The sequence below is a fragment of the Pyrgilauda ruficollis genome, unplaced genomic scaffold, assembly GCF_017590135.1.
Source record: "Pyrgilauda ruficollis isolate IOZ18807 unplaced genomic scaffold, ASM1759013v1 scaffold15, whole genome shotgun sequence".
In the NCBI taxonomy this organism is placed as follows: domain Eukaryota; kingdom Metazoa; phylum Chordata; class Aves; order Passeriformes; family Passeridae; genus Pyrgilauda; species Pyrgilauda ruficollis.
Genome location: NW_024513654.1, coordinates 16,556,094 through 16,580,747, shown reverse-complemented (window position 1 = coordinate 16,580,747; position 24,654 = coordinate 16,556,094). Strand labels below are relative to the sequence as shown.

The 24,654-nt window shown below is 38.4% G+C and overlaps 1 protein-coding gene across 2 annotated transcripts in view; it reads left to right on the top strand.

The window, feature by feature from the left end:
- The first annotated feature begins 7,364 nt into the window (after nucleotides 1-7,364).
- KIF20B (kinesin family member 20B) overlaps nucleotides 7,365-24,654 on the top strand; it is a 31,863-nt gene continuing 14,573 nt past the window's right edge. For both annotated transcript variants that reach the window (XM_041461004.1, XM_041461003.1), the window contains exons 1-19: nucleotides 7,365-7,405; nucleotides 8,939-9,095; nucleotides 9,574-9,660; nucleotides 9,787-9,903; nucleotides 10,096-10,234; nucleotides 10,592-10,776; nucleotides 12,815-12,863; nucleotides 13,524-13,718; nucleotides 14,665-14,776; nucleotides 15,213-15,284; nucleotides 15,722-15,868; nucleotides 16,308-16,470; nucleotides 17,448-17,702; nucleotides 18,466-18,605; nucleotides 19,186-19,336; nucleotides 20,268-20,487; nucleotides 21,054-21,115; nucleotides 21,296-21,415; nucleotides 22,965-23,127. In XM_041461004.1, the coding sequence (XP_041316938.1) occupies nucleotides 8,940-9,095; nucleotides 9,574-9,660; nucleotides 9,787-9,903; nucleotides 10,096-10,234; nucleotides 10,592-10,776; nucleotides 12,815-12,863; nucleotides 13,524-13,718; nucleotides 14,665-14,776; nucleotides 15,213-15,284; nucleotides 15,722-15,868; nucleotides 16,308-16,470; nucleotides 17,448-17,702; nucleotides 18,466-18,605; nucleotides 19,186-19,336; nucleotides 20,268-20,487; nucleotides 21,054-21,115; nucleotides 21,296-21,415; nucleotides 22,965-23,127 (2,533 nt within the window). In that variant the 5' untranslated portion in view covers nucleotides 7,365-7,405; nucleotide 8,939. The remainder of the gene's footprint in view (nucleotides 7,406-8,938; nucleotides 9,096-9,573; nucleotides 9,661-9,786; nucleotides 9,904-10,095; nucleotides 10,235-10,591; nucleotides 10,777-12,814; nucleotides 12,864-13,523; nucleotides 13,719-14,664; nucleotides 14,777-15,212; nucleotides 15,285-15,721; nucleotides 15,869-16,307; nucleotides 16,471-17,447; nucleotides 17,703-18,465; nucleotides 18,606-19,185; nucleotides 19,337-20,267; nucleotides 20,488-21,053; nucleotides 21,116-21,295; nucleotides 21,416-22,964; nucleotides 23,128-24,654) is intronic.

The following is a 24,654-nucleotide window of genomic DNA, read 5'->3' as shown; positions in this document are numbered from 1 at the left end:
TGGAAATACTCCCCCTTCATGCTGCTTATTGGAAACAGGCTCCATTTAAGTTTAAGTACCAAACAAACCAACTCCCTTGCTTGCAGTTTCAGCAAATTAATTCATCAGTACTAGCTTCCTTTGTTGAAGTTCCTTGAGCATATTAGAAACACACATTTTCACTTCGCTGACATTTCTTGTTCTGCTTGAAAATTCAAGGAAAAGCTGCCTATTTATCTTTGCATGTGCATCCACCCAAGTTATGTCATCTGGCCATTTACCAGCATGATCAAAGTTCCAGGCACACAGGTAATTGACCTCAAAGCACGGTGTTTGAAGTCCCTCTTTGACATGATTTGTGTTATTCTCTGCGTCAATAATTATTTCATCTGTTGTCCGCTACACTTACAACCAAACAAAAGAAAGAGAATACAAACTACTATTCGGTGCAGCTTGCTTAAGACATTCTCCTGTCTCACTTCAGGAATAATTTCAGCTATTCTAACAAATGGCCTACTTTCTGAGAATAAGGCTGTATAGGTATCTGCAATAATTATGATTAATTTATACTGTTACTATAAACTGAAATTCTCAATTTAAAAGTCATAGTTGAGAACCATGAACTTTTCACTAAAATATGCCTGACTTTCCTTTTCATTGCTTCAGCTGAAAATCATTCAGAACTATTAAAACAAAATTGTTTTCTATTTTCGTTGCATGATGAACTCCCACCACAGAGGTAACATGCGACTTCTTTAGACTGTATGTACACCCAAATGAAACTGGGTTCCCAGGAAACAGTAACACTGAACTTCAATATGAGTTAATAATACAGAGGAAGAACAGAAACAAAGGGAACCCACGGTGGGGAAAGGGAAAGATGAGCAAAAGACTTGCCTATTAATTGGCCAGAAATCCCAAGTTTATATTCTGCTTTCTCTTCCCATCAGAAGCAGGCATTGGCATTAGCTGTGGTTTCATCAGATCAGACCTGCACTGTGCTAGTACTTTACAGACTGCAGCCAAGGAGGAGCAGGGAGGGCATGGAAAGAAAAGGAAACAAAACAGAGAGAGGATTACGGCTAACAGCCTGGTACTACATTCATCCCAAGCAAATATGGCATGAATCTTCCCATCATCTCCACATCAATATTCTCAATAATATTCATCAAACAATTTATTAAGAATCTGAAGTGAAAAGTTTAATCAGAGAAATGCTCCTGTGATGAGGCTTTACCCATTCCTGGATGGAAAAAAAATACATACCAGATTAGATTTTCCTTGTCCAAATACACTCCTGGGATCCTTGATGTCCATGGCTGCTTCAGATACCCAGAAGCTAGCTACACATCCTACCTCAAAAGGAAAAAACCACATCAGACTGAAGAAATCTGCATGCGTAATATGCCCTCAACCAGCACTGTGGCATAATTTGCAGGATATAGCTACATTTTATATACCCAAAATCACTCCTCATGTTTAGCTGTAACAGCAATAGCCATAAAACTATAGCATCTATTTCTGAGTCACTTGTCTTAGATAATTAGTTTGCCAGAAGCATGAGTCACCAAGTTAGACATTAGTTAGAATATGACTCATTTTTAATTTTATACTAATATTATCCTTAAAAATAAAAAGGACTCCTCTCTTCACCCCAAATTGTTAAATGTTTTGGTTCTTTTCATAACACTAAAATGTGCTTTATATAGAGTACCTGGATCAAATGTTGAAATAATTATCTCCTTTTTATAAAGCCTTTCACCCAGAAGGATCTCACAGTAATTTTTAAATGTATGTGTGTTCTTCAGTGGTCCACATAGACAATGAAGTGAGGTAGTATGAGAGTACCTGGCAACACTGTACAAAGCACCTGACTGAAACTGAAGTCAGATCCTATAATTTCTTTAAACAAGACAGGAAAATTCAGATGCACAAAACTGAATTAGCAACAATGGAATTTCACCGTTTACCTCTGAATTTTTGCAAAACAGGGTTTATTCTGACTACTGATGATCAGGTCAGCCAGTACTTAGTAGCACTCAATCTTTCAGTTTCTTCAGACTTCAGGTGCGAGTAAAGTTTCAGTAAGGAAGCCTGACCCATTTCAAAACTCCGCTTATCCTTGGCTGCAGCATGTTGTGACAACATCAGGCAGGGCAGCATCAAATTGAGAATGAGATGTTAAACTACCTTTGGGAACACTCTCTAACTCTGCAAGTCTGGATATGCTCAAAGGCTGCAATCCAGGCAGGCACCTGTATATTCGAGTCCTTGCTGAAGAATTGCCAAACATGCAACTTTACAAACAGTTTAGCCTTGCCAAGACAGCCTAACAGAGAAGCAGCCCTGCCCTCCTGTCCCACCAACATTTCTGCCTGCTCTTCTGCTGCCTCAGCATCTGTTTGGCCACACAGATGTACTGGCCCATTTGGCTAAAAATAATGGCATGAGAATGTGTCAAAAAAAAAAAGTTAACTGCTCATTAATCCACCCTTTGAGAAGAACTGAGACTTCATGAGTTTTCATAGCCTTTCATCTGCTGGTCCACTTTGAGTGAAGTCCAGTGTGTTTCTCTGCAAGGACTGCAAGGAGCACTGTAGTCCAGTTGCGTGGTACAAATGCAGACTCTTCTACTCAGGACTGTGATTTTGTTCTATGCAGGGCAGATGTCTAGCATGTATTAAGCTCTCTGCCTTCTGTTTGTTTTTCCTCCAGGATGGCCAATGCCCAGCTGGTAATACAGTAAAATGTAAGCCCTGGCCATTTGCTATTGTCAAAGAATCATTATTTTCCAGTCCTTTTTTTCTCTATGTTCATTCCTCACCCTTTTCTCATGCTGTAGGATAACCAAAACTAGACAAAACTGTTCCCCAAAACTAGACATTAATCTTGATATCTGAGCTAAGAGGCTAGCAAAGAAAGCAAGGCTCCTCCAAAGCGTAATCCGGGTTACAATCACATAGCTGTACCGTGTAGTTCAAGTGCACTTCCAGAACAAGAATTTAACATAGGCCTGAATCCATTCTGAGTGTCTCTCAGCACAGGCTGTACAGGAAGCCCAAGTGAAAACATCTGAAGGTCAGTGGTGTGACTCCAATCACATCTTCACGTGAGTTAGAGCAGAAGTCCTGAGTGCCCAAAGCCAGGGTAACATTCCAAGGAAAGGTATATAATGTCAGGGAATGGCACTAATTCCTGAGATCAAGACAGATGGTTGACATTTGGCAAGAAAAAAACTCTGTCTTGGGTGTCAGAGCCAGCAAGATGAGTAATACTACACTATAACACAGCCTGCTCCTTGGATTTAGCCCATGTTATTTAAGCAGTAAATGTCTTGCTCTTGATCCACTTCTTTTTGAGGCACCTTATATTTCTGAGACACAGAATTGTCCAGTCCTCTGGCTTCTACAGAGAACTCACGGATGTTTGTATGCATTCATTTCCTGGAATTCTTTCAGCTTCTTCACCTAAAAGCTATATATCTGATATATATTTAGTGGCACCTTGGCCAGTTTCCCTATTTCAGAATTGCATTACTCTAGATAAGTATTGAATTAATGTTCCAATTTATTTATCTTGTTAAGCTTTTAGTAAAATGATACAGTAACAATTGAGAATGTAACTTTTAACATAATGTCTTTGGTAAAGTTTTCTGGGGCTGTTCTGAAGGTTCTGGGACCATCAGACAGCTATTTAGAGCCTGCATTTTACATAGCACTACAAAAAAAAAAACCCTAGCAATTCTTCAAGAAGTAATACTAAGGATTAAAGCCTGAATTTCTTACACTATTAAGAATTTCCACAAGCAGCTTGGAAGTGAAGTAAAATTTCTGAAACCCCAATTGAAATAAAACTCAAACATATGTTTTGTTTTAGGGACAGCCAACCCTGAGATTTTACCTTCAAATTACAGTTACCCTTGCTGGTATTTATACAGCTCAGCAGATGATTGAAAAAGAATCAATAACACATGGGGGAGAAATAAAGTTTTATTAATAAGATTTGGAATGCACCTCCAGCCTTTAACCTGGAGCTAGCACACTGTCTGCAAATAAAATAGTTAACATCATGTATACAAAAAAGTGGCAACACACCTGGGCTCAGACCTGGAAGGTAAAAATACGTTATGCAAATCTTTGCAGAACTTAGGCACAGCTTTAGAAATTTTTAAAAAATAAAATTAAAAAAGAAACAAAAAAAGCAGGAAGCATTTCAAGAAACCAAAGTAAAGTTGGATGCACATCTCAAATACCCTTCATGAAATATAAGCAACATACATGAAAAAAAAAAACTTCCTGAAGTAGCCAGTGTTTCTGGACTGTATCTTCTGAATCAACAGTACAACTTGATTTTTATGACAAAAGGTTATAAGAACTTGAAATCCACAGGAAAACCAAGATGCAAGATCCAGACTATGGGATAACAGTGCCAAAGCTCATCCTGATTTACTCTAAGTACAATATTCAATTTATTATTCCACCTGTAGAGCCATTTCTAAGAGTATGTCCTGAGGTATCAGTATAGTGCTGACTATCAGGCAAGAACATTAACCAACTATTCAATACCAGCCATCAGTCCTCCTTGTGGATTCTCTGTCAAGCTTTCCAATGATGTGATTACCACTACCTCACAGATGCCTTGTTTACAGGACTCAGCATGATCACAAACCAAAGACTTGTGACCCACAGCTGGTCTAGCTGGGCTGGTGCTCATTTACTGGAGCACAACAAATGCCCCACAGACTGTATTTAGCTATGGAAAAGCCATCTATGCACAGTTGCTCCTAAAAATCACACAGCACACAATTTAAGAGTAGTCATCTTTTCTCATAAAAATACACAGAATTTCAGAGATCAAAATGTGAATTAACAGCCTGCAGTGTTATGAGTTCATAAAATCAGCTGTATGTGCATTAGAAGCCTGAAGGCAACTGATGAGAGTGGGGCAATGAGGGTACAGGATGAAATTAAAGGAAGTGTGAAATGCATCCACCAGACTGTGCAAGTAACAGGATAAATGACACGTACTGCTCTGAAAGATAGGTACTCAAAAGGGCTGGCAGCATGCCAGGAGGATTACACAAGGCACCACTTTCCTCCAAGGTATCTCTGTGACAAGGAACAGGAGTGCTCTTGCCAGTCAGCTCCAAATGACCCCCGCAGAAGGACTTGGCCTGCACCCAGGAGGAAAGGCAGCACTCTCACGGCATGGGGAAGCACAGCAGAACCAAGGGTGATGAGACAAAACTCAAGCACTTGGTTAATTCCCTGGGGAAGGTGAGTTGAGTACAAGAAACTGAAGCCACCTCTGGTTTGGCTGCTAGTCAGATGTGCTGAAGGATGCTGGGGATGTTGACTGCATCTCCAATTACTTCTGACAGAAATGTAAAAGCAGCTGAGATGTGCTGTCTCACAGGGCATCATCTCATGGTCATGGGTATCCACAACTTTTGAATCCTGTTTCAAATACAAGGAACATAAGTTTCTAATAAGCCCTTTATAGAAATATTTTCCTCTTGTGAGTGCCAAACATGCTACACAAGTTGTAAAGAATTTGAAAAGAAACATAAATTTCAGGGGTGAATGAGTTACTGAATGCTGTTTTAGCAGCAAATTGTTGCAACTGGTGTCCTTGCACAAACCATTTTAAGAAGAATATTTTGGTAGAAAGCCATAAAGCTTATTTACATAGATGCAGTTTCACCATCTCCCACTCCAAAGCAGGCTGGATTGGTTATGCTGACCTAATGTTTTCTTTACCGTGGTTTGCGTGAGGCTGGGAACACACGTCAGGTGGTGGCTTGGTTTGCCCTTTCAGTATCCTGATGGGAGTCCTTTGAGATTCTAGTTTAACTTATGCAGCATGTGCAGTACCATAAAAACTGCTTCAGAAATCCAAAATTCAAACAGAATCAAAATATTGCCAGTACAAGGAGCTTTGTGATGCCCCGACTTAGCAAGAATAATGTTCTGCAGGTCATAGACCCAACGTTTTTGGGAATACACCTTGCAAAATATTCCCAGATCCTCAGTTTTCCTTTCCAGCAAGTAGAATACAGCAACTTTCATGTTTTCTCCCAGGAGTTAATTTTTTCCCTTATTTTCAGAGGCATTCGTAGTCTTCTCCTGGTATGAAAAAGGTGTTTTGGCATTAGGTAAGTTCAGTAGTTTGTATTCTATTTAAGACAGAAACCAACATTATTTATAAAACATTAGCCAGACTCTTACAGTATGATTTCAAGAACTTTTCAGTTTCACTAGCAAACGATTTCAAATTCAACATTGGATAATTTTCTGCTGTTAAAACAAATCAACTGTTACAACGTGGCCCACAACCAAACTGAAATCCTTTAACTGATATGACACAGCCTCTGTTTAAAGAAACGTAGGATTTAATGTTAAAGACAACCTCATGAAAGCAGCTGATACAAAATCTGTGCAGAATTATTCCTTTACAGAATTGCTTACTTTTGCTGGCAGTCTTTTCTTCAAATGAAAAACAAACATTTAATTTTGGCAGATACTGAATACTTTCTAGTTACTTCTCCTTTTATTTCAATTTGAAACTGCCAGACATTTCTTATTAAAGTTGAAAGAATTTCTGTCTGATTCTTAAGAGAAACTCATGCTGATTTTTGTTACCAAATTCTGAACATTTCCATACCCTGACATTCCAGAAACTGATGATCTCATCGGTATTACAACACAGTTTCAAAAATAAAGCCAAAGAATTTATCTCTTTGCTGATTAAGAAATTAAATGCCCATCATGCAAACCTGGCACCCAGCAACAATTTCTGCCAGGGGAAGCTTTTAGCCACAGGTACCGTACTAAGTGTCTAACACAGCTGTCAGGACTGGAACCCAGGGCAAGGCACAAGCACATCCTGACCTTAAAACGGGACTTTCCCAATTGAGCTATCCCTGCTCTGGTACAAGGCATCGAGGTCATCTGCCTCTTCCCTGCAAGCAATGATTATCCCGTTTATAAACAGACAGGAGAAGGCCTGGAATCGCCCAGAGCTCCGGCAGGCTCCAACTTACACTCGTCCTTCTGCCGCACCTGAGAGAGGCCAAGCCCGGGCGCCGCAGGCAGGTGAGGGCAGGCCCAGCGGTGACAGGGCGCCTTCCCGCGGTAGCCAAGGTGCCGCTGTCGCCGCGGAGCGAGCCGCTGGCGGCCCCGTGTGGCCGCGGCCTCCGCAAAGCCGCTCCGGGCGCTCCGACCCAGCGGGGCGCGGCCGCCGCCCGAGAGCAAACCGGGACAGGCGACCCCGCCCCTCCGGGACTACACTTCCCGTCGAGCCCTTCGCCGCCGTAGCGCCGTTCTCCCAGGAGGCCGCGCGGGGCCGTGCGCTGCCATTGGTCGGATTCGAAAAGAAGCCGCGGCCGCAACGGAGCGCGAGCCCAACAGCGGCCGGGGCCGGGCGGGTGAGCGGGGCCGGGGCCGGGGCGCGGGGCCTTCGCCGGCAGAGGGGGCGCGGTGGTTGTGGCGCGGGGGTCGTGAGGCTGTCTGTGTGGTCTGTGTGGTCTGTGTGGTCTGTGTGGCGGCGGCCGCCGCCGCCGCCGCTGCTCCCCCGGCTCGCCCCGCTGCCATCCCGGTTACGCGGGAGGGGCTGTGGCGTGTTTTCGGTGGGGCCTGCAGGGCCTGGGTAACTCCCGCCCAGGGCTGTGCTGCTGCCGAAGCCACGCTGGTTGTGTCCCGTAAGAACAGGCAAATAGCGCGTGAAGCTGGGAGTGGAAGGTTGATACCTGCAGAGAAGAAAGTTTCCTTTTATTTATTTTTTTTTCCTTAGGTGTTAGGGCTGTTGCTTTAGCTTTTGTGTAAGCTGCCAGCCTTACTGTGGTTTGGAGCTCTTTGTGCCGTCTGTTGTGCTGCCTGGCAGCGCCACGGGCTGTGTGTGAGCTGTGGCTGTGCTTTGCTGTGTGGGCCCCTGGGGATCCCCTTCTTTGAGGGGGTCTGCAGCTCTAAATTCTATCGCCACGGTTAGCAGGCTTACAATAGCGCATCCCGGGACACGAGTACCTTTTAGTGCCTGCAGCTGGGCAGTAGAGTCGTTCACATGTAAATACCTGCAGGATATACTGGGCTGTGTGACTCAACGCGGATAAACATTCCGCAGCTTGGGCTGGGCACCCTGTAAGGGCTTGAACCTCGCTGTTCTGACCGCTGGGCTCTGCGAACACTTACAGTCCTGGCTTTGTGTACACAGCTTAATGTTTGTCTTGTGCTTCTTAAGGAAAAAGATACAGAATGAGAGCATAATCTTGACAAATCACACATTAAGCTTAGATTTAAAGCAATTAAAATGCCAGTCATCTGATAAAGATGTTTCCTGTAAAGGACTGATAAGAGTTTTGCAGTGTGTCTTTGTGTAGCTGATGAATAAAACTTCCAGATTGTGACAGCACAGGTATGATTCTTTCCAACAGCAGCTTACTCACAGATCAGCCTTTGTTCAAGCCATGATGATATTTCAGGCCAAGTTTTTTCTGGTTTTCATACAGATGCTAGGCCAAAAATAAATTAAGTTAAAAGAAACATTAGTTCAGAAAGTAAACATTGGTGCTTAATTTATGAATAGCTTTATCTCATTTGCAGCCTGGTGGCATTTGTCTAACTGCTTCAGGTTGAGTCTATCTTCCACAGCCTACACAGGGAGACTGAGCCCTTAAGTGTTTTGACCCTGAAATGCAGACCCATCTCAGGTTTTATGCTGGGGGAAATTGAAATGGGACTGTGTTATAGGCAGGAAACCAACATCCTTCCTGAGCAAAAGAGTAACCTATCCTACTCTGCCTATTCCTTTAATGAGCCCTGCATGTGCTCCATTAGTATTTAGTAAAACAATTTATGTGCTTTGCTGTAGCCTAGGCATGGCAGTGTATATTATATTACATATATAAACTATATTATGTGTTATATTATCAGAGAGCACAAAATAGCTTTCTTTTATCTTGCAGAATGGATCCGGTTTTGGATAATGGGAAGTGGTACAGACCATCCTATATTGCTAGCATTGAACCATCTCCAAGAGCAGGACCAGTAAGTGTGGAAGATATTAAAACAGATCTCTCCTCAGAATTTTCTTTGGTTTCTTCAGGCTCAGACACAAGCCAGGTAAGAAAACTCTACTGTTTGGGTTTTTATTTTTTGAAACATAAGCTTAATCCTTTCATAGATAGGAATAGTCAGATTTTACCCAGAAGATGAAAAGCTTCTTTGTTATTTTTTAGTTTGAAAGAGATACATAGGATTTAGACCAAGCTGTGTGGCAGTGCATTGATGCCTTATTGTGCACATCAGTTTTCTGAGAATGAGGCTGATTGCCTGTTTATAGACTGTTTTTGTTGGTCTGAGTGCAGTGTTTACATAAATGTGCTGCAAGATTAACTTACCACAGCAAGCTTCTGCAGGAGCTGAAGCACTTGCCAAAGCTGATCTAATGAAGTAGTTTTGGTTCCTGTGTTATCAAATAAGTCTGTTCAAAACAGCCTGACTGGATAAAATTGGTTTCATGTGCTAATTATCAAGAAAAAACCAAATTTCTAACTGCAACATACATGTTTTTTTTTCTTTTTTTTTTTTTTTTTTTTAGAGGAGCAGTTTGGAGTCTAAGGGACACATACAAGTTTGCCTGCGTGTCAGGCCATTTACATCATTGGAAAGAGAAAATGGATCACAGGTGTGACATTTATTTTTTAGTTTAAAAATATTTAATTTGTTTTGCGGGGTTTTTTTGTTTGCTTTTCCTGTAAGCTGAGTGCTTTACAGTCTCCTCATGCCTGTATTGCTTGTTTCCTTTTAATAGGACTGTGTTTCACTTGAAGACTCAACAAATATTTTGCTGAAGCCCCCCCAACACTATTTGAGTCGACTAAGTGAAAAAACTTCAGGACCAACGTTACAGAAGTTCACTTTTTCACAAGTAAATGAGTTGTCTTTAAATATTTTTAAATTCTTTCTAGTATAGATTGTTTTAACTTACATTATTGAATACCAAGCAAACTGTATTTTTTTAACTTTATAGTCTTTAAGATTATAAACTAACAGAATTTAAAAGATTCTTTAGAAGTCTCTAATAATTGTTCAAATTATAACTATTTTTTGGTAATATCAGGTGTTTGGACCTGAAACAACCCAAGAAGAATTCTTTGAAGGTACCATGAAGCAACCAGTGCAAGATTTCCTAGATGGATATAATCGTCTAGTTTTTACATATGGTGTAACAAATGCTGGGAAATCTTACACTTTCCAAGGTAAAAGTAGATATGAAAAATTGCAAGTCTTTATCAAATGTCTGTTGGTCATGGGTGGTTTTTGTTGTTGTTGTTTTCCCTTAAGGCTAAGCTTATGCAAAACAACTCCAGTAGTTTTTCTTTTATGTTATACCCATTGCTGATATAGAGCATGAACTGTTCCTGAAAGCCAAATACTTTTCAAAACTCTCTAATGCTGTTTCTATTACCTTGAGAATACGAAGAAAACTTAGAACATGAAGCAGTGGAGTTATCTTCAAACTCTTTGTGTGTGCCTTGAGATTTATATTGTCTTTCTGTCCTCATTTATCTGTATACCTTGTAATAACTGGATTTTTCTTTTGTATGTTCTTTCAGGGACAGAAGATGATGTTGGTATTCTGCCAAGAACTATGGATATGTTGTTTAAAAGTATTCAAGGAAAGCTGTACACAGCAATGGATCTCAAACCCTATCGGTGTAGAGATTATATAAAGCTGACTGAAAACCAAGTGAGAGAAGAAACTGCTATTAAAAATTCATTACTTCGTCTAATAAAAGAGGTAGAGGAGCCCTTCTTTCTCTGTTGATGAGTACATGCATCTTCAGATAGCTCCATGTTCTTCATTTGCAGTGGGAAGAGACTGGCTGTATTTAACCATGGATGTGTCTATTTTCTGGCAGCCAACCATTCATCAGCAGTAAAGTGAGCAATAGAGCTGATGACCCCTGTTCCTGGGGATTTTTGTCTTGTGGCTCAATACTTCATGGGCATGTAAACTAAGTGTTTTTTTTTTTCCTGTACCTTGGGCACTTGATAATTTATCCTCTGGGATTACTGGTCTTTAATAAATAAGGGACTATTTACATTCAGTTCTTATCTGTGGGAATGCTAGTAGGTCTCATCCTTTAAAGAATATATTTGTCTTTCAGGATACTGGGAAGAAATTAATAGTTTTGAGGTTGTTGCCCTTTCAGTTGGACAAATATCCTCAAAGGAAGCAAAAATCTGTTTGAAGCAGCAGAACTATAAAGCTAGTGGACTTAACAGTTTGAATTGAAGATGGGTTTCTGCTAGATTTTTTTCTTTCAGTTCACTGTTGAGCAGTCCAGAAATACACTCCAGTTTTAGAAGCTGACTGAAATTCTGAAGCTGTTTAGTCTGGTTACAGTTATGGGGAATCTTTACTTTGTATAACCATACCCTTTTCTTGGTGTCTTCTAATTGTGAAAAGGATGGAATAATGTAAAATACAACTCGGCATATATGGGGATTTGGAACTAGAAAAGTACTTTTTTTCACAAAAAGAATTAAGCATTTCCCTTGTGGTATGCTAAGTTTTAATAGTGTTGAAAGGAAAAAAGAATGTGTCTATCTGTTTTTTTTTTTTTTTTACAAAAAGAATTAAGCATTTCCCTTATGGTAAATGGTGGTATGCTAAGTTTTAATAGTGTTGAAAGGAAAAAAGAATGTGTGTATCTGTTGCCTTGGTTTTTATCCATTGTTTGACTGGGCTCCAGTGTGGAAGGTAGGTGGCAGCAAAATTCTGTGACTTCACTTCAGAAGCACAGGGGTAAGTTAACTCTAGCTCTGTCAGCCTTCAGAAGGGACTTGAGAAAAAGCTTTTGTGTGTGTCTGAATGTGCCTTCTAGTTTCTGAAACTGTTCATAAGAGCAGCACTTAAACCTGTAAATTTGCTGGCAAAGTTTGCATCTGCTGCAACAGAGCTTTGTGTCGGTGTTTTATATGTGTAAAACCTAATAACTAAAATTTTTATTTGAAAAATTTATTATGAAATATACCCTTGACAGAATACTACAGAAACCTGAACCAAACCGTAACTGTTTTTTTTATTTCATGTTAGTTCTCTTAAGCATACTTTATTCAGTAGATGGATTTCATTTCTTTAGGCACTTCAACTTGCAGTTCTATGTCTGAAAAAACCTAACTAACCAAAACCAAGACTGGGAAGAGAGTGTGTGTATGAAGCTCCAAAGCTCTAGCTATAGTTATTTGGTTTACTTTTTTTTTTTTTAATAGCAAAAGAAAATTGTCTTTCTCTTAATAAAACCTGGACTTTATTTCAACTCTAGAATTTATTTCAAATGTGTTGTGAAGGTGTAAGTTGCTCATTTCAGTTTTTAAGCGAATGAGTGTTCTACATTTACCTCTTATTTTCAAGGGTTAGCCAAGTAGGATGGAAAAATATGAAATCCAATATTAGCTAAATACCATTGGTAAAATAATTTAGAATCCCCTGGGTTTACAAGGTTAGGACTAATGTTCAAATTGCAACTGGAGTCCTGAAATCATTCTCTTGAATCACCCTGTTTATGTCAGTGGTCCTACCCCTCTTGTTTTCTGTGGCTAGAGTGTTTCCCAGTCAGCAAGCTGCAATGCTGTATACTGATGTAAGGGAAGAGGCAGGGGCGAGTGTGAGGTCAGAACAGCCCTGTCAGCTGCACTAGACCTGGTGTGTAACCAGGGTCTTTCCACTGGCATATTGCACCCAAGCTGTATTCCCATCTAGTAATACAATAGAGCTGTTAGAAATAACTTTACTGTCAACAGTGTACTTCAAAATTTGTTTTCTTTTGTAGGTAGACTATCAGATTAACACCAGGGACAAGGCACCTATGGATTCTAAGGGTATGTTTTATATAAAAGTTTTGCAGTTAAAGCTGGCAAATAAGCCCTCTTAAGGTCAATAACTGACTTCTGGCATATGCTAATAAAATGACTTCTTGTCAATTTTTTATGCCTGTGAATTGAACAGTGAACAAATAATCTGGGCAGAAAACACAAGGATAAAATGGTTAGAAGAATATCTGAACAGGCATTAAATGAGCTGAAGTTCTTGCAAAGAAAAGTAGTACCACTTATGCCGTGGGTCCTAGTGGTATCCTGACAGGCTTTTAGAGTACTTCTATGTAATTATATAAACTTAATTCTAGCATTTAAAAAACTACCTAAATACTAAGTTTACTTTAAAACATCAAAATGAAGTGTCTTGTCAGTTTAGTTCAGTTTAAAGATGTTGAAGAGATTTGACTAATTCTAACCAAGCTTTATGCTTGGTAGAATTAAAAGTGGAAAAGGAAGCAGTAGAGTAGGTGTCTCTTGAAAATATGTAAGTTAAGCATATGAGTTCCAGATATTTAAGAAATGGAGTGGGAACTTAAATGGATTTCTTGAATGAATTTTAGATTTTAAATGCTTTTTAGGAGGTTTGTTATATCAATTTTAACTTTTTTTAAATGAAACTCTTTACTAGGTTTATATTGGTGTGTAATGTTTTGTACTTGGCAGATTTGGAAGATATCTCAAAAGACTTGGAACAATCTATCACAACTGCAAGAAATTATATCAAGTTTTCTGTCTGGGTTTCATTTTTTGAGATTTACAATGAATGTTTTTATGATCTACTGATTCCTGTATCAAATGACAAGAAAAGAAAAACACTACGCCTTGCTCAAGACATCAAGGGATGTTCTTTTGTAAAAGGTGAATAGAATACCTTGCAAATTGCCAAATGTAATTTGAAAAATTGGTCTACATGTAATGATGTTTAGATTTGAAAACTCAATAACAAAATTCTTACAATCTACACACATAGAATTATAATAAATAATAATTTTTAAATAAATATATATATATAATAAATAAATAAAAATAAAAAAATAAATTAAAAAAAAAAGCTTTTATAATGCTTTATTTGTTCTCTATTAAAAGCCTCTGCACTCCACTGCCTTGATGTTTCTTTGAAATGGGAGAAATACTGGAAACAAATTTTTAGGTGTTTGCTTTTTTCCATTCTCTTAAGAAAAGAAGTCAGTAGTTCTTATTGGTATTTATAATTGGCTCAACAGTTTTTTAGGTTTTTGTTTCTGGGATTTTTTTCAGTATTCTCTATAGAGAAGCAGGCTTTAGACATATGGTGATCATATTGCAGGCAAAATGCTTCTGTATTTTTTCAGTTAAGTTGATGGTCCTGAAAGATATCCATATGACTCCCCTTCCTCCCTTCCCCCCCCCTTCTACTGTGGTATAAATTGAAGAAGCTGTTCTTTATTTTAGGATTTATTAGGTAGTGTTCTGCCTTGCTGAATATGACTTTAGGGCTTTCTATTCATATTAGACCTTATTTTTTTGACTTGTCTGTGCTCAGGTTAAGGTTGCTCACTTAATTTGAATGGAACATATTTAACATGCTAGTAGAATGATGAAATGATGTGATGTACTTGCTCTTCCTTTCCTATGAGAAGAGGCATTTTGATCTTTGATCAGAAGTTATCTGATTTGTCATCACGTAACTTCTGTCTGAAGCAGATGCAGTAAAACATTTCTATGCCTCAAGTAAATGTAGTGTCCTTGCTGTGCATACATTATCCCCATAATACTTATTTTGGTAATGTTATCTAAAAAATTATCATATTTCTTCTTCCTGAAGATCTCCAGTGGGTTCAGATTTCTGACTCTAAAGAAGCCTTTAGACTTCTAAAACTGGGATTGAAACACCAGAGTATTGCAAGCACAAAACTAAATAATTGCTCCAGCAGAAGGTAAGAAACATTTTGAATAGCACTGGGCATAGGATGATGGGTGGGAGGAAGGAGACACTAAAACATGGCTTATGTTTCTAGGAAGGGAAGAGGCTTTAACAAGATCTAGATTTCTAGGTTCAGGTTTGCTGTCCTTTAGCAGTTTGTGGCATAATGGCTTAAACCAAAGGGATTAAATTCTTCAGTAGGGTGAACGTGTACTAAAACTCACAGTATTTTATCAAATACAGTACAAAAGCACTTATCTAAATATCTGAGGACAAATCAAAATACATGCTACATAAATATGTGTTTAAAAGTTTGTATCTGATTTTGCATGCTTAGATGTATTGACAGATCAAACAACATTTTGAACAGAAGTCGTGGAGGCTAAAAATACTTTGCAAGTATTGATCTACTTTATCACTTCTCTGCTGATTTAAATTTCTCCTTTTAGTCACAGCATATTCACAGTTAAACTACTAAAAATTGAAGATTCAGGAATACCAAGGGTGACCCGAGTCAATGAGTAAGTTCAGAACAGTTTGTCTCTCATGATGCAGCTGTCAATCACCTTCCATGCTGGTGTGTTGGTACTGCACCCAGTGCTCACTGGCAGAGCTTCCTGCATGGATGGTGGCTCCTCACTTCTACCCTCACTTGGCCCTCTCCCTCAAGCCATCAGGTGTCAGTGCTGTTGTGTCTTGTCATCTCTGCTCAGCGCAGGGTTCTGCCAGACTTCTTTACTCCTGAACTCGTGCAAGTCCCCAGAAGGAAGAGGATGAAGAGGTGGTGGTGGGTGGGGTGGAATAAGAAGCACGTTGGGCAAATATTTAGCAGAAAATAGTGGGAAATTTTTTTAGGGAAGTAAACTTGAGAAGAATGAGGAAAAGTGATGATTTTTAAAAGGGAATAATTAGTGCATCTTTAAGGTAAATACAGTGATTTTTCCTCGTCTGCCTTCAGATTGTCATTGTGTGATCTTGCTGGTTCTGAAAGATATACCAAGACCCGCAATGAGGGTGACAGATTGAAAGAGAGTGGAAATATAAATACCTCTCTCCTGACTCTGGGCAAGTGTATTAATGCACTCAAGAACTGTCAGCAGTCAAAGTAAGTCCTTTTATGAATTGCCAGCTGGTTGTGTTTTTTAGGTATTGCCTACATTGTTTAAAAGCTATTGTTTAAAATTTACAATAGTAACACTTAAATTTTTGGTAGCAAAAATGTACAGATTTCTGGCATCTATACTGTAGTCTTGTTGATGTACAAAAGTTATCTTTAAACTTGCCTTGTTTTGCTTTTTAATTAAATCACTTAAATTATAATATCCTTTAAACATGCTGTCAGATGTCAGTGATTTTGCTTACTTGTTCTGAGCTTGGCTTATCAAACAAACTTGGAATAAATATAAATTTAAAATTTATATTTAAAACACCTTTGTCACTAGTGCCGTAGTAAGAGTGAAACTTTCATGTCTTCAGGCTGGATAGTTCTTACACTGACTGGAATTTACTGAGTTTCTGATCACCTGTTCTTTTGTCTGTTAAAGGTTGCAGCAGCACATACCCTTTCGGGAAAGTAAGTTAACTCATTTCCTTCAAGGATTTTTCAGTGGAAAGGGGAAGGTGTACATGATAGTCAACATCAGCAAATGTGCATCTGCATACGAGGAAACACTCAATGTCCTGAAGTTCTCAGCCATTGCACAAAAAGTAAGTGTGTTGTAGTCTTATCTTGTTGATCAGTAACTTTGATTTGCTTTAAAGAGCAGGTTCTCTCCCTTTTAGGAATATGAATTTAGTTACTAGATTTTTGTCTTTTACTGCAGTCATATTTCTGATTATACTGGATTGAGCTTTATCTCCTACAGCTTTTAAAAAGACTTTGTTGGGACTTTGGTTTCCTTTGGAATGTGGGGGTGGAAGCATCTACTGAAAACTTGTAACTCCTATGAAACATCCAGCCTAATAAGAAACAATATATTTGGAAGAATTTTCCTGAGATCTGGGTAAATTTCTTCTGCAGATACAACATGCTCTCAGTTCCAGCAGTCCTATATACTACTACTATCTGAACTTGGAATATTGTCATCTTAAGTACTGATAAAATAGATTGAGCACCAAAAAGTGTTGGAAGGTCATCTTTATGTTCAGAGGCATCAGTGGGAAGGTGGAAGCAGAGTCAGTAGGAGTAAATGCAGTGATGTAACTTTGGCAGAGTTGGAAGATGTAAGTGTGGAGAATCAATGCTGTAGCTTTGATGGAAGCTATGGAGAAGTTTTGTTGACAGTTAAGTCCATGCCTTTGGAATTTGAGCAGGTTAAGTACAATACCAGAAGGATAAGACTGTAGTGGTTATAGAGCTGTGAAAGAAATAGATTTTGTGGAGTGGTGTTCATGTAATGCAACTGGAAACTCAAAGTACAGGAAATGGACAATCTGTTGCTGCCCTTATAGGTTATCCAGTTAGTGAGACTTGGTGTTCCTGGGATCCAAAGAAGGATTAGGCTATAATGTGAACTTTGTACTCTAGCTGGAAACTGGTCTAAGTAGTGACTCTGAGTAGAGCATAGATAAGCTGGGAGAGTGCTCTGCTCGGGAGACCTATAGGAGAGTACAGCAGGTCTTCACAGTGCCAATGGAGCTTTAAGAAGTACCAGTAACTTCTTGTTCTTGATTTTTCTGGGTAGGTTTTAGTTATGGACACATCTATTCTCCCCCAAGATCAGTCATTTGGCCAGAAATTGGCAGGAGAATCATCACTGCTTAATGTCACTAGAATGCCAATCCCAAGGAAAAGAGCTACTATCCTATGGGACAGAACATTGGAAGATGTGTTTGAAGATGATGCTGATGAGATGGAGGAACAGCCCAGTATGTCAAGAGAAGAAGCAGTGCAGGAAAATGAAGGAAATGAAGTTGTTATTGCGAAAGAAAAATATATGGTATGTGTCAGGGCTACTTTAAGAATAATTATAGCATGGAGCCTTGATGAAATGTATTCTTCTGGTTTTCTCCATCTCACTCTTTTTTTTTTTTTTCCTTCCTCCTTCATTACCTTATTCTACCTAAATCCAGTGTTTGGAACTACAAGTGGGATTACTTATGCCTTGGTGCTTTTTGTGGGAAAAACATGAAATGTGTCAAAGTGCAAACTGAGCAGTAAGAATTGCAGATTTGGCTTTCTCTTCTTGTGGTATCCTATTGTCAATACACAGAAGATATTACCTGTTTTTGAGCAACACAAGGTTGTTCCTTTGTTATTTTATACACAAGAAAACTCTGGACACTGTTCTTTAAGAAACCGCCATTTTAGTCACTGCTGGGGAAGACAAGGAGCAGGGGAACAGAGGACTAGAGACCATATTGTGGAGGTTTCATTAATACCCAAAAAGGGGCATCTGGAAAAAGAAGGCTAAATTCTGTGGATCTTAAGTCTATCTTTAAAAACAACTTTAAGAATTTTGGTTACAAACTTGATGTTCTTTGGAAATACCTGCTCTGTGCTAACCTAAATTGCTGTGTTAGTACCAAACAGGTAGTGCAATCTACTCATAAATCCTTCTGTTTATGAATAAGCTAATAAAAGAACCAGAAAAACTATTCCCAGCTGCAGAGTAAAGTGTTGTAGTATTTGAGGAATGGGGAAAATCTCACTTGTGGTAAAGCATTTCTTTATGGAAAGCATAATGCTACTTGTAATTCTAGATGCTTGTAAATCTGGTAGAAGAACTGAGGAACAGACTTATTACTGAAAAGGAGAATAAGTTACTGCTGGAAATAAAAATTCGTGAAGAAGTGGTACAAGAATTTACGGATTATTTTGCTCAACGGGAAATGAATTTCAAGTAAGCTGGCTTTAAGTGGTTTTTAAAGTTACTTGTGAAGAAAGTGAAAGTAAATTTACTTATTTCATAAATCTCTGTTGTAAGACCACAGTATTCTGCTAGATTGGATCTTCTACTGCATCAGTTAATGTGTTCATTTCTGTTTGGATTACGAGCTCTTCAGAAAGGCTTCGATTTTTCTGTGGGATGGATAGGAATGTGTGTGTGTATAATTTTTAAGTAGTGTTTTTTTCCTGTAGAACTCTAAGGGAAGAGCTGCTTTGGTAAGTTGTAGAAAGAGTGGCATTTGCAAATTCTTTGGTTCCTTTTTGTTTTAGTGATACTCCAAACATTGCTCTCTCAAGCAGCTTAGAAAAAATGCCATTTTTCTTGTGCTATCCATAATCTGTGTATTTGTATCTCTTATTCTTCTGGTGTATGTGAAAAGTACTTCTGGTTTACAGTAGCAGCATTGTTTTGTATATTGTTTTGTTGTGCCAAAATAAAGAAAGCATCTTTGTTACTAGGCAACTGTGCTAATAACTTTTTAGCCTCTCTCATGGCTAGCTTTTAGCTGACCTGTTTTTTTTCTCCACTTTAGCAAGTGCCTTTCTAATGAGCGAGAACAGCTTGAAGAAAATGCTGAAAAACGCCTGGAAATCTTCAAGGAACTTGTAAATAGTTGTGCTAAAAATACAGATGCAAAGAGTGAATTACAAGATCGGCCTTGCAGTGAGCAAGCTGGACCTCTGGTATTTTTATCTGTCTGCCCCAAATGTCCCTTTTGCTAACTACCTGTTATGGTCATAGTATTTCTCAAGAAATACCAGGGATGGTTTCAAGGAATTGCACACAATGTGACTGTGTCCTCAGCAAGATCTATCTATCTTATTTAATAGATGAGGCTGCTGAGCCTTGGATTCAGGAATTTCTGGGGTTTTCTGCATTTCTTCAGCACAAAAGTGACAATTATTCTACTCAAAGAAATTGGAAGAAAATCTGCAGTTTTTTATGCTATAAAATCCATTGCATTTAGTGTCTATTTTAAATCTCTGAGGCTGACTTTAGGCCCTGCATATGGACTGTGCTGGAGTAGTCACAGAGACTTCTCTCTTAGGGCAGTAGTAGCTACAACTGAAGCAATGAGAATTATTCATCCACTTAAGCCATATCTAGACTCTTAACATGAGTCGTTTGAGAGTTTTAAACCCTTTTAAAACAGCAAGCTATACCCAAAAGACTGACTTTACATCTTGCCTCTTTTTTTTAAGTTACCACAGACTTACTTGACCTTACAAACTTTTCCTGTCATATGGAAATTTCAGATGTATTCCTTCTAAAACAGTTTGCTTGCTCTGTTCATTCAATGTTCTCATTGGTTTAAAATATACTAACTTTTATAGTAAATTTGGAGGGGATGTTTTTGTAGAGATACAAGGGGAAATGTAATGGTGGGTAATCAAATGTTATAAAAATAAAGTAGCTCTAGCTTGATACTGGAAACTGGTGTGTGAAGGTAGACAAACTGGCAATGAGTGCATATGAACCCACATGATGGTTTTGAAGTCAGAATTATAACTGTACTTATATATTAGAATTCCTAACAATCTTCCATATTTTCTGTATAAATAATGGCTTTTGTATAATTATTTGCGATGTCTAAATGAATCTATATTCTTTCAGAATGAAGAAAACAACACAGATGCCTACATTGACTTTGGGGGTGTTATTGATTCTCTGCAAAACGATATCACTGATATCAAAAATCAGGCAGAAGCAGCACACCAGTACATTGTGTCCTTAGAGGACCCGCAGGAAACAATAGGCTGTCTTGAAAAACAGCTGGCAAAAATAACTGCTGAACTTGTTGAGACCAAGGAAGAGCTGGAAAAGAAAACCAAAGGTAAAGCTGAGTCTGATGTGAAAGACACAAAAAAAGAAATTCCTAAGTGCTGTAAAATAGGAATAATAATTTCATTAAATGGGAGTGTGTAACCAATTCGTATGTATAATGGTGGTAATCCATTGTTTTGTGTATGTTCAGGTTAAACACTTATATAGGCCTTGCTAATTTCATTTTTAAGATGAAACTTGAAATTGTCAATTGCAGATTTAAGAATTGTGGAGTAAAACATTAAAGTTACTGATTTCCTTGTTGTATTGTAATGGCTATACTTCATGTTTTGCTGATGCAGTGTATTCAGGCATCATGTGGAACTTTGGAGGAAAAACTAGCAGCCCCTCATAATGATCTCAGCAGAGATCTTGTGATGTGATCTGTATTTTGAATGGATAGCAACTCTCGATTGTCCAGTTCAGAAAATGTGAACAACTTTTGAAATGTCCTAGTAGAAGTAAACTTGAAAATGAATGTAATCAAAAACTACTGAAGTACCAGAAGACACAATACATGGATTGCTGAGTAAACTGTGATAGCTGATTATTATGTAGGCTTTTTTCCTGTTGCAGGTTTTGAAACACAGAGGATTAAATTGGATGAGTCTGCTGAACAGCTTAAAGAAGCAACTGAGGTAACTGTCTCAAAAACAAACTTGTGCAAAATTGTTTGCTTTAATACAAAATTCAAATAACTTGAAATGTTATTAAACTATGCTTTAGCCTTTTTTTATGTGAAGCAAGATAGTTTACCTGATCTTGCTTCTAAAAATCATGATAGAGTTAAATTTAACACCGGACTTTTTTTTTTCAAGAAAATGAATATACAAAATGAAAGGATTCAAGAACTGATTGACATTGTGAAGCAAAAAGATGAAATGATTATGAAACTACAAGATCAGATAACTCGTTCAGAAGAAACTATAAAAGACTATGTAAGTCTTAGACATCTTAATTGTCTTGATACAAAAAAAGCTTAATATGTGTTTATAATGGACTTGACTTTGGAAAGTTGGCATTTTCTTTAAATAATTGCTATTTACTTCAAATGATAGCAGGTCAGTTGGCATTGAAACTAAAGCCACAGCAAAACGTTAGCAGGGGTGTGTGTAAATAATGGGATTTTCAGAAGTACTGATCTGAATTTATTATTGGAGAACTCTAGATGAGACTGAAGAGCCATTAAAAAAAAAAGACCTGTGATGACTTAAATCAGTGGGAATAGAGGAAATGCATCAGTGTCTGAATAAAAGAGGAAGAAAATGAAGTTTTGATACAACAAAAGGTCAATTTTAGTTTAAGTTAGAATTTAAGAATGTAAAAAAAGACAATTATGTGAATTAGGAAAAAAAAAATCAGTGTGTTCCACCCATCCTCAACATGCTTGCATGCTTTCAAGGGAAGAGTGTTAATGTGAATGTTTAGGGAAGAGTGAATTCAGAAGGTACGACATGGGTTTCTCTGTTTATGTGATTAATAAAACTTGAAATTGTGTAGTCTAATGATATCTGCTGAATGCTGGAAGCTAGCTTGGCTAAATGTATACAGGTAAAAAAAAAATCAAAACAGTTTTTTTGCGATTTTTTTTTTTTTTATTTGAGCCTGATGTCCAGTAACCTGAAGTAGTTTTGAGAACATTTCAAGTGAAACTTAGTCTGCACTCTGATCCATTTCTCTTACACTGTAAATTCAAAGCTTTAACCATACTTTATCTTGTGTTCTGTCTCTGCCTCACAGCTGCTTAATTTATCAATAGTATGGAATGTTCCAAGAGTGAGTGGAGTGTGATGACTTACTATTACTGCTCCTTCCAGGAGCAAGGCTTTATCCAGTGGTTCCATGAGACTGTGTGGCATGAAATTTTAAACATGACCACAAACCTCAATTCTATATTCTGTTGTGTTTTTTTAATGAAGTACTTCTAGATGAATAATTGGTCCTTAACAACCACGTGGCTCGCCACTTGTCATCTTGCAAGTAACCAAATTTTTTCTTAGTCAAATAGATACCTGAAGTATGTATTGCAGAACTGACTAGGCTTTCAAATTGCATCAAATGTGTCATGACAAAAATTATTTTTAGCTTTACTGAAAGCTGTTAAAGCTCTCAACTCTACCAACCATGATCAGAAAGTGATTAAATTGTAGAACAGACTGTGTGCCCTTTTAACAAATTGGAAATTTCATCAACTCTTTTGACATTGGAAATAGTTTTTGGATGTAAATTAAGTCCTCTTAATGCAAGTTGTGCGTTTTGTAGTTCTCTAGTCTCTTGCTCTGATTCCTGTACGATGCCAAGTATTGTGTTTCTTAGTATCTGAAGTTGCAGGAGCTCTAACTGATCTGTCACTGGCTGTTCCTCTGACAACCCCTACGCACCTTACCCATAAAGGTTTTGTAAAAATATTTGCATAGAAAAAGCTACTAAGCCTTTTAAGTGTTCAATTCCTACGACTTCAAAGCAATTGATCCTATTTTAACACAGGAGAGCACTTTGACTACCAGTAAGAGAAAATTAGCAGAGAAGAACTCTAACAAAGTGACTGAAAACAGCCAGTTCAAGGATTGTGAGGAAACTGTATTGGAAGTGGGAAGAAAACGTTGCTTGCAAAATAATCCTACTGCAGAAGAGCCACCTACAAAGAAAGGTACAATTTCTACCATCACTCAACAGGGGGTCTTCAAAAAAAGCTTGGTTACTATTCCAGAACAGAAGAAAAAAGCTGGGAAGTGTAAACATTATGCTCTGAGGAGGAAATCTACTATGTTACACTGTAAAAGGAAGTAACTGTTTTTTAAATGTAATCCCTTTTGCAGGGGGCTGGCCCAATATCGGTTACTCATAAATGATTTAAATAAAATTTTAGTTTTTAGACTCTTTCCTTTCTGCTGCTTTTTCTTATTTCTATATCTACCTGCATACCCAGCTGTAGTTCTTAGGCAGTTTCTTAACAGTTGTAGTACTAAAGTTTCTGTTGCTGGACTTTGGAGAAAATAGCAGCTCCTGCTCAAGTGTTTGAAAATTTCCTAAGCAACCATCAAATGTGTCAATGATATCCTGATTGTTCCGTCATACAGTATGTGCTGTGAACCTTGACATTTTGTTCTGTGTGCATGCTGTGAACACACTAGCTCTGTTCAAGGTGACAGGGCGGGAAAAGGAGAAAAATTATTTTAGTCCCATTCAAGTGGAAAGCTTAAGTCCACAAATGGTGTATTTTGTACAGCTCTCATGCTTGCACTTTCAGTTGTTTTGCTGTTCTTTCTTTATCTGTGAGCTTATCAGGTGAATAAAATCATTAATAAGTGAGGTTGAGCTATATAGGCCTTGTGCAAAATGGTATTTGTAAGAGCTCTCTGCCTCTAACTTGACTTCAGGGCCGAGCTTAGCTTTAATTTCTTGTAGAACTATGGAAAGCATACACAAAAGGAAGGTGAGAGGCCTTTCCTTTCTGTTAAAGGAGAATTATCAAATTCACATGATCACAGAAAAATGAGGATACAATGAATAAACTGAATATTGGACTATCATTCATTACACTGTGCAGTTAAAGAACAAGGCTGCACTCACTGTCATTGATCAGTTTTAAGTTTATGGTGCAAAGAGTTCTTGTAAATAGGGTAACATTAGGCTGGCATCCAGGCACTAGTGTCGGGCTCCCCAGAGCTCCATAATGGGCCCAGTTCTCTTCAACATCTTCATAAATAACTTTGTTGCAAGACACAAAACTATCCTAAGTTTGCCAATGATAGCTGTTGGCTCACTGAAAGGGTGGGAAGCCCTGCAGAGAGATCTAGACAAATTACAGATCTGGGCAACCACCTACCCCATGAAGTTAACAAAGGCAAGTGCCTGACTCTGCACCTGGGACAGGAAAGCCTGGCTCTAAGTACAGACTGGAGAGTGAGAGGCTGGAGAGCAACCCTGCTCTTGATGATCCTTGAGGGTCCCTTTGAACTAAGGATCTTCTATGATTCTATTAACAAAGCATGTCATGGAGAGAATATTGAAATTCTGATGTTTGCTGCCCTAGAAGATGGCAGAGTCATAGGTATTCAAATCCTCAGATTGCAGAGATAGGTAGATAAGTCCACAGGTGCATGTATGGATACTGAAAGACGAGCAGGGCTGTACTGTCTCAATTCTTCAATGTCAAGAAAGGTCCACAGAAAAT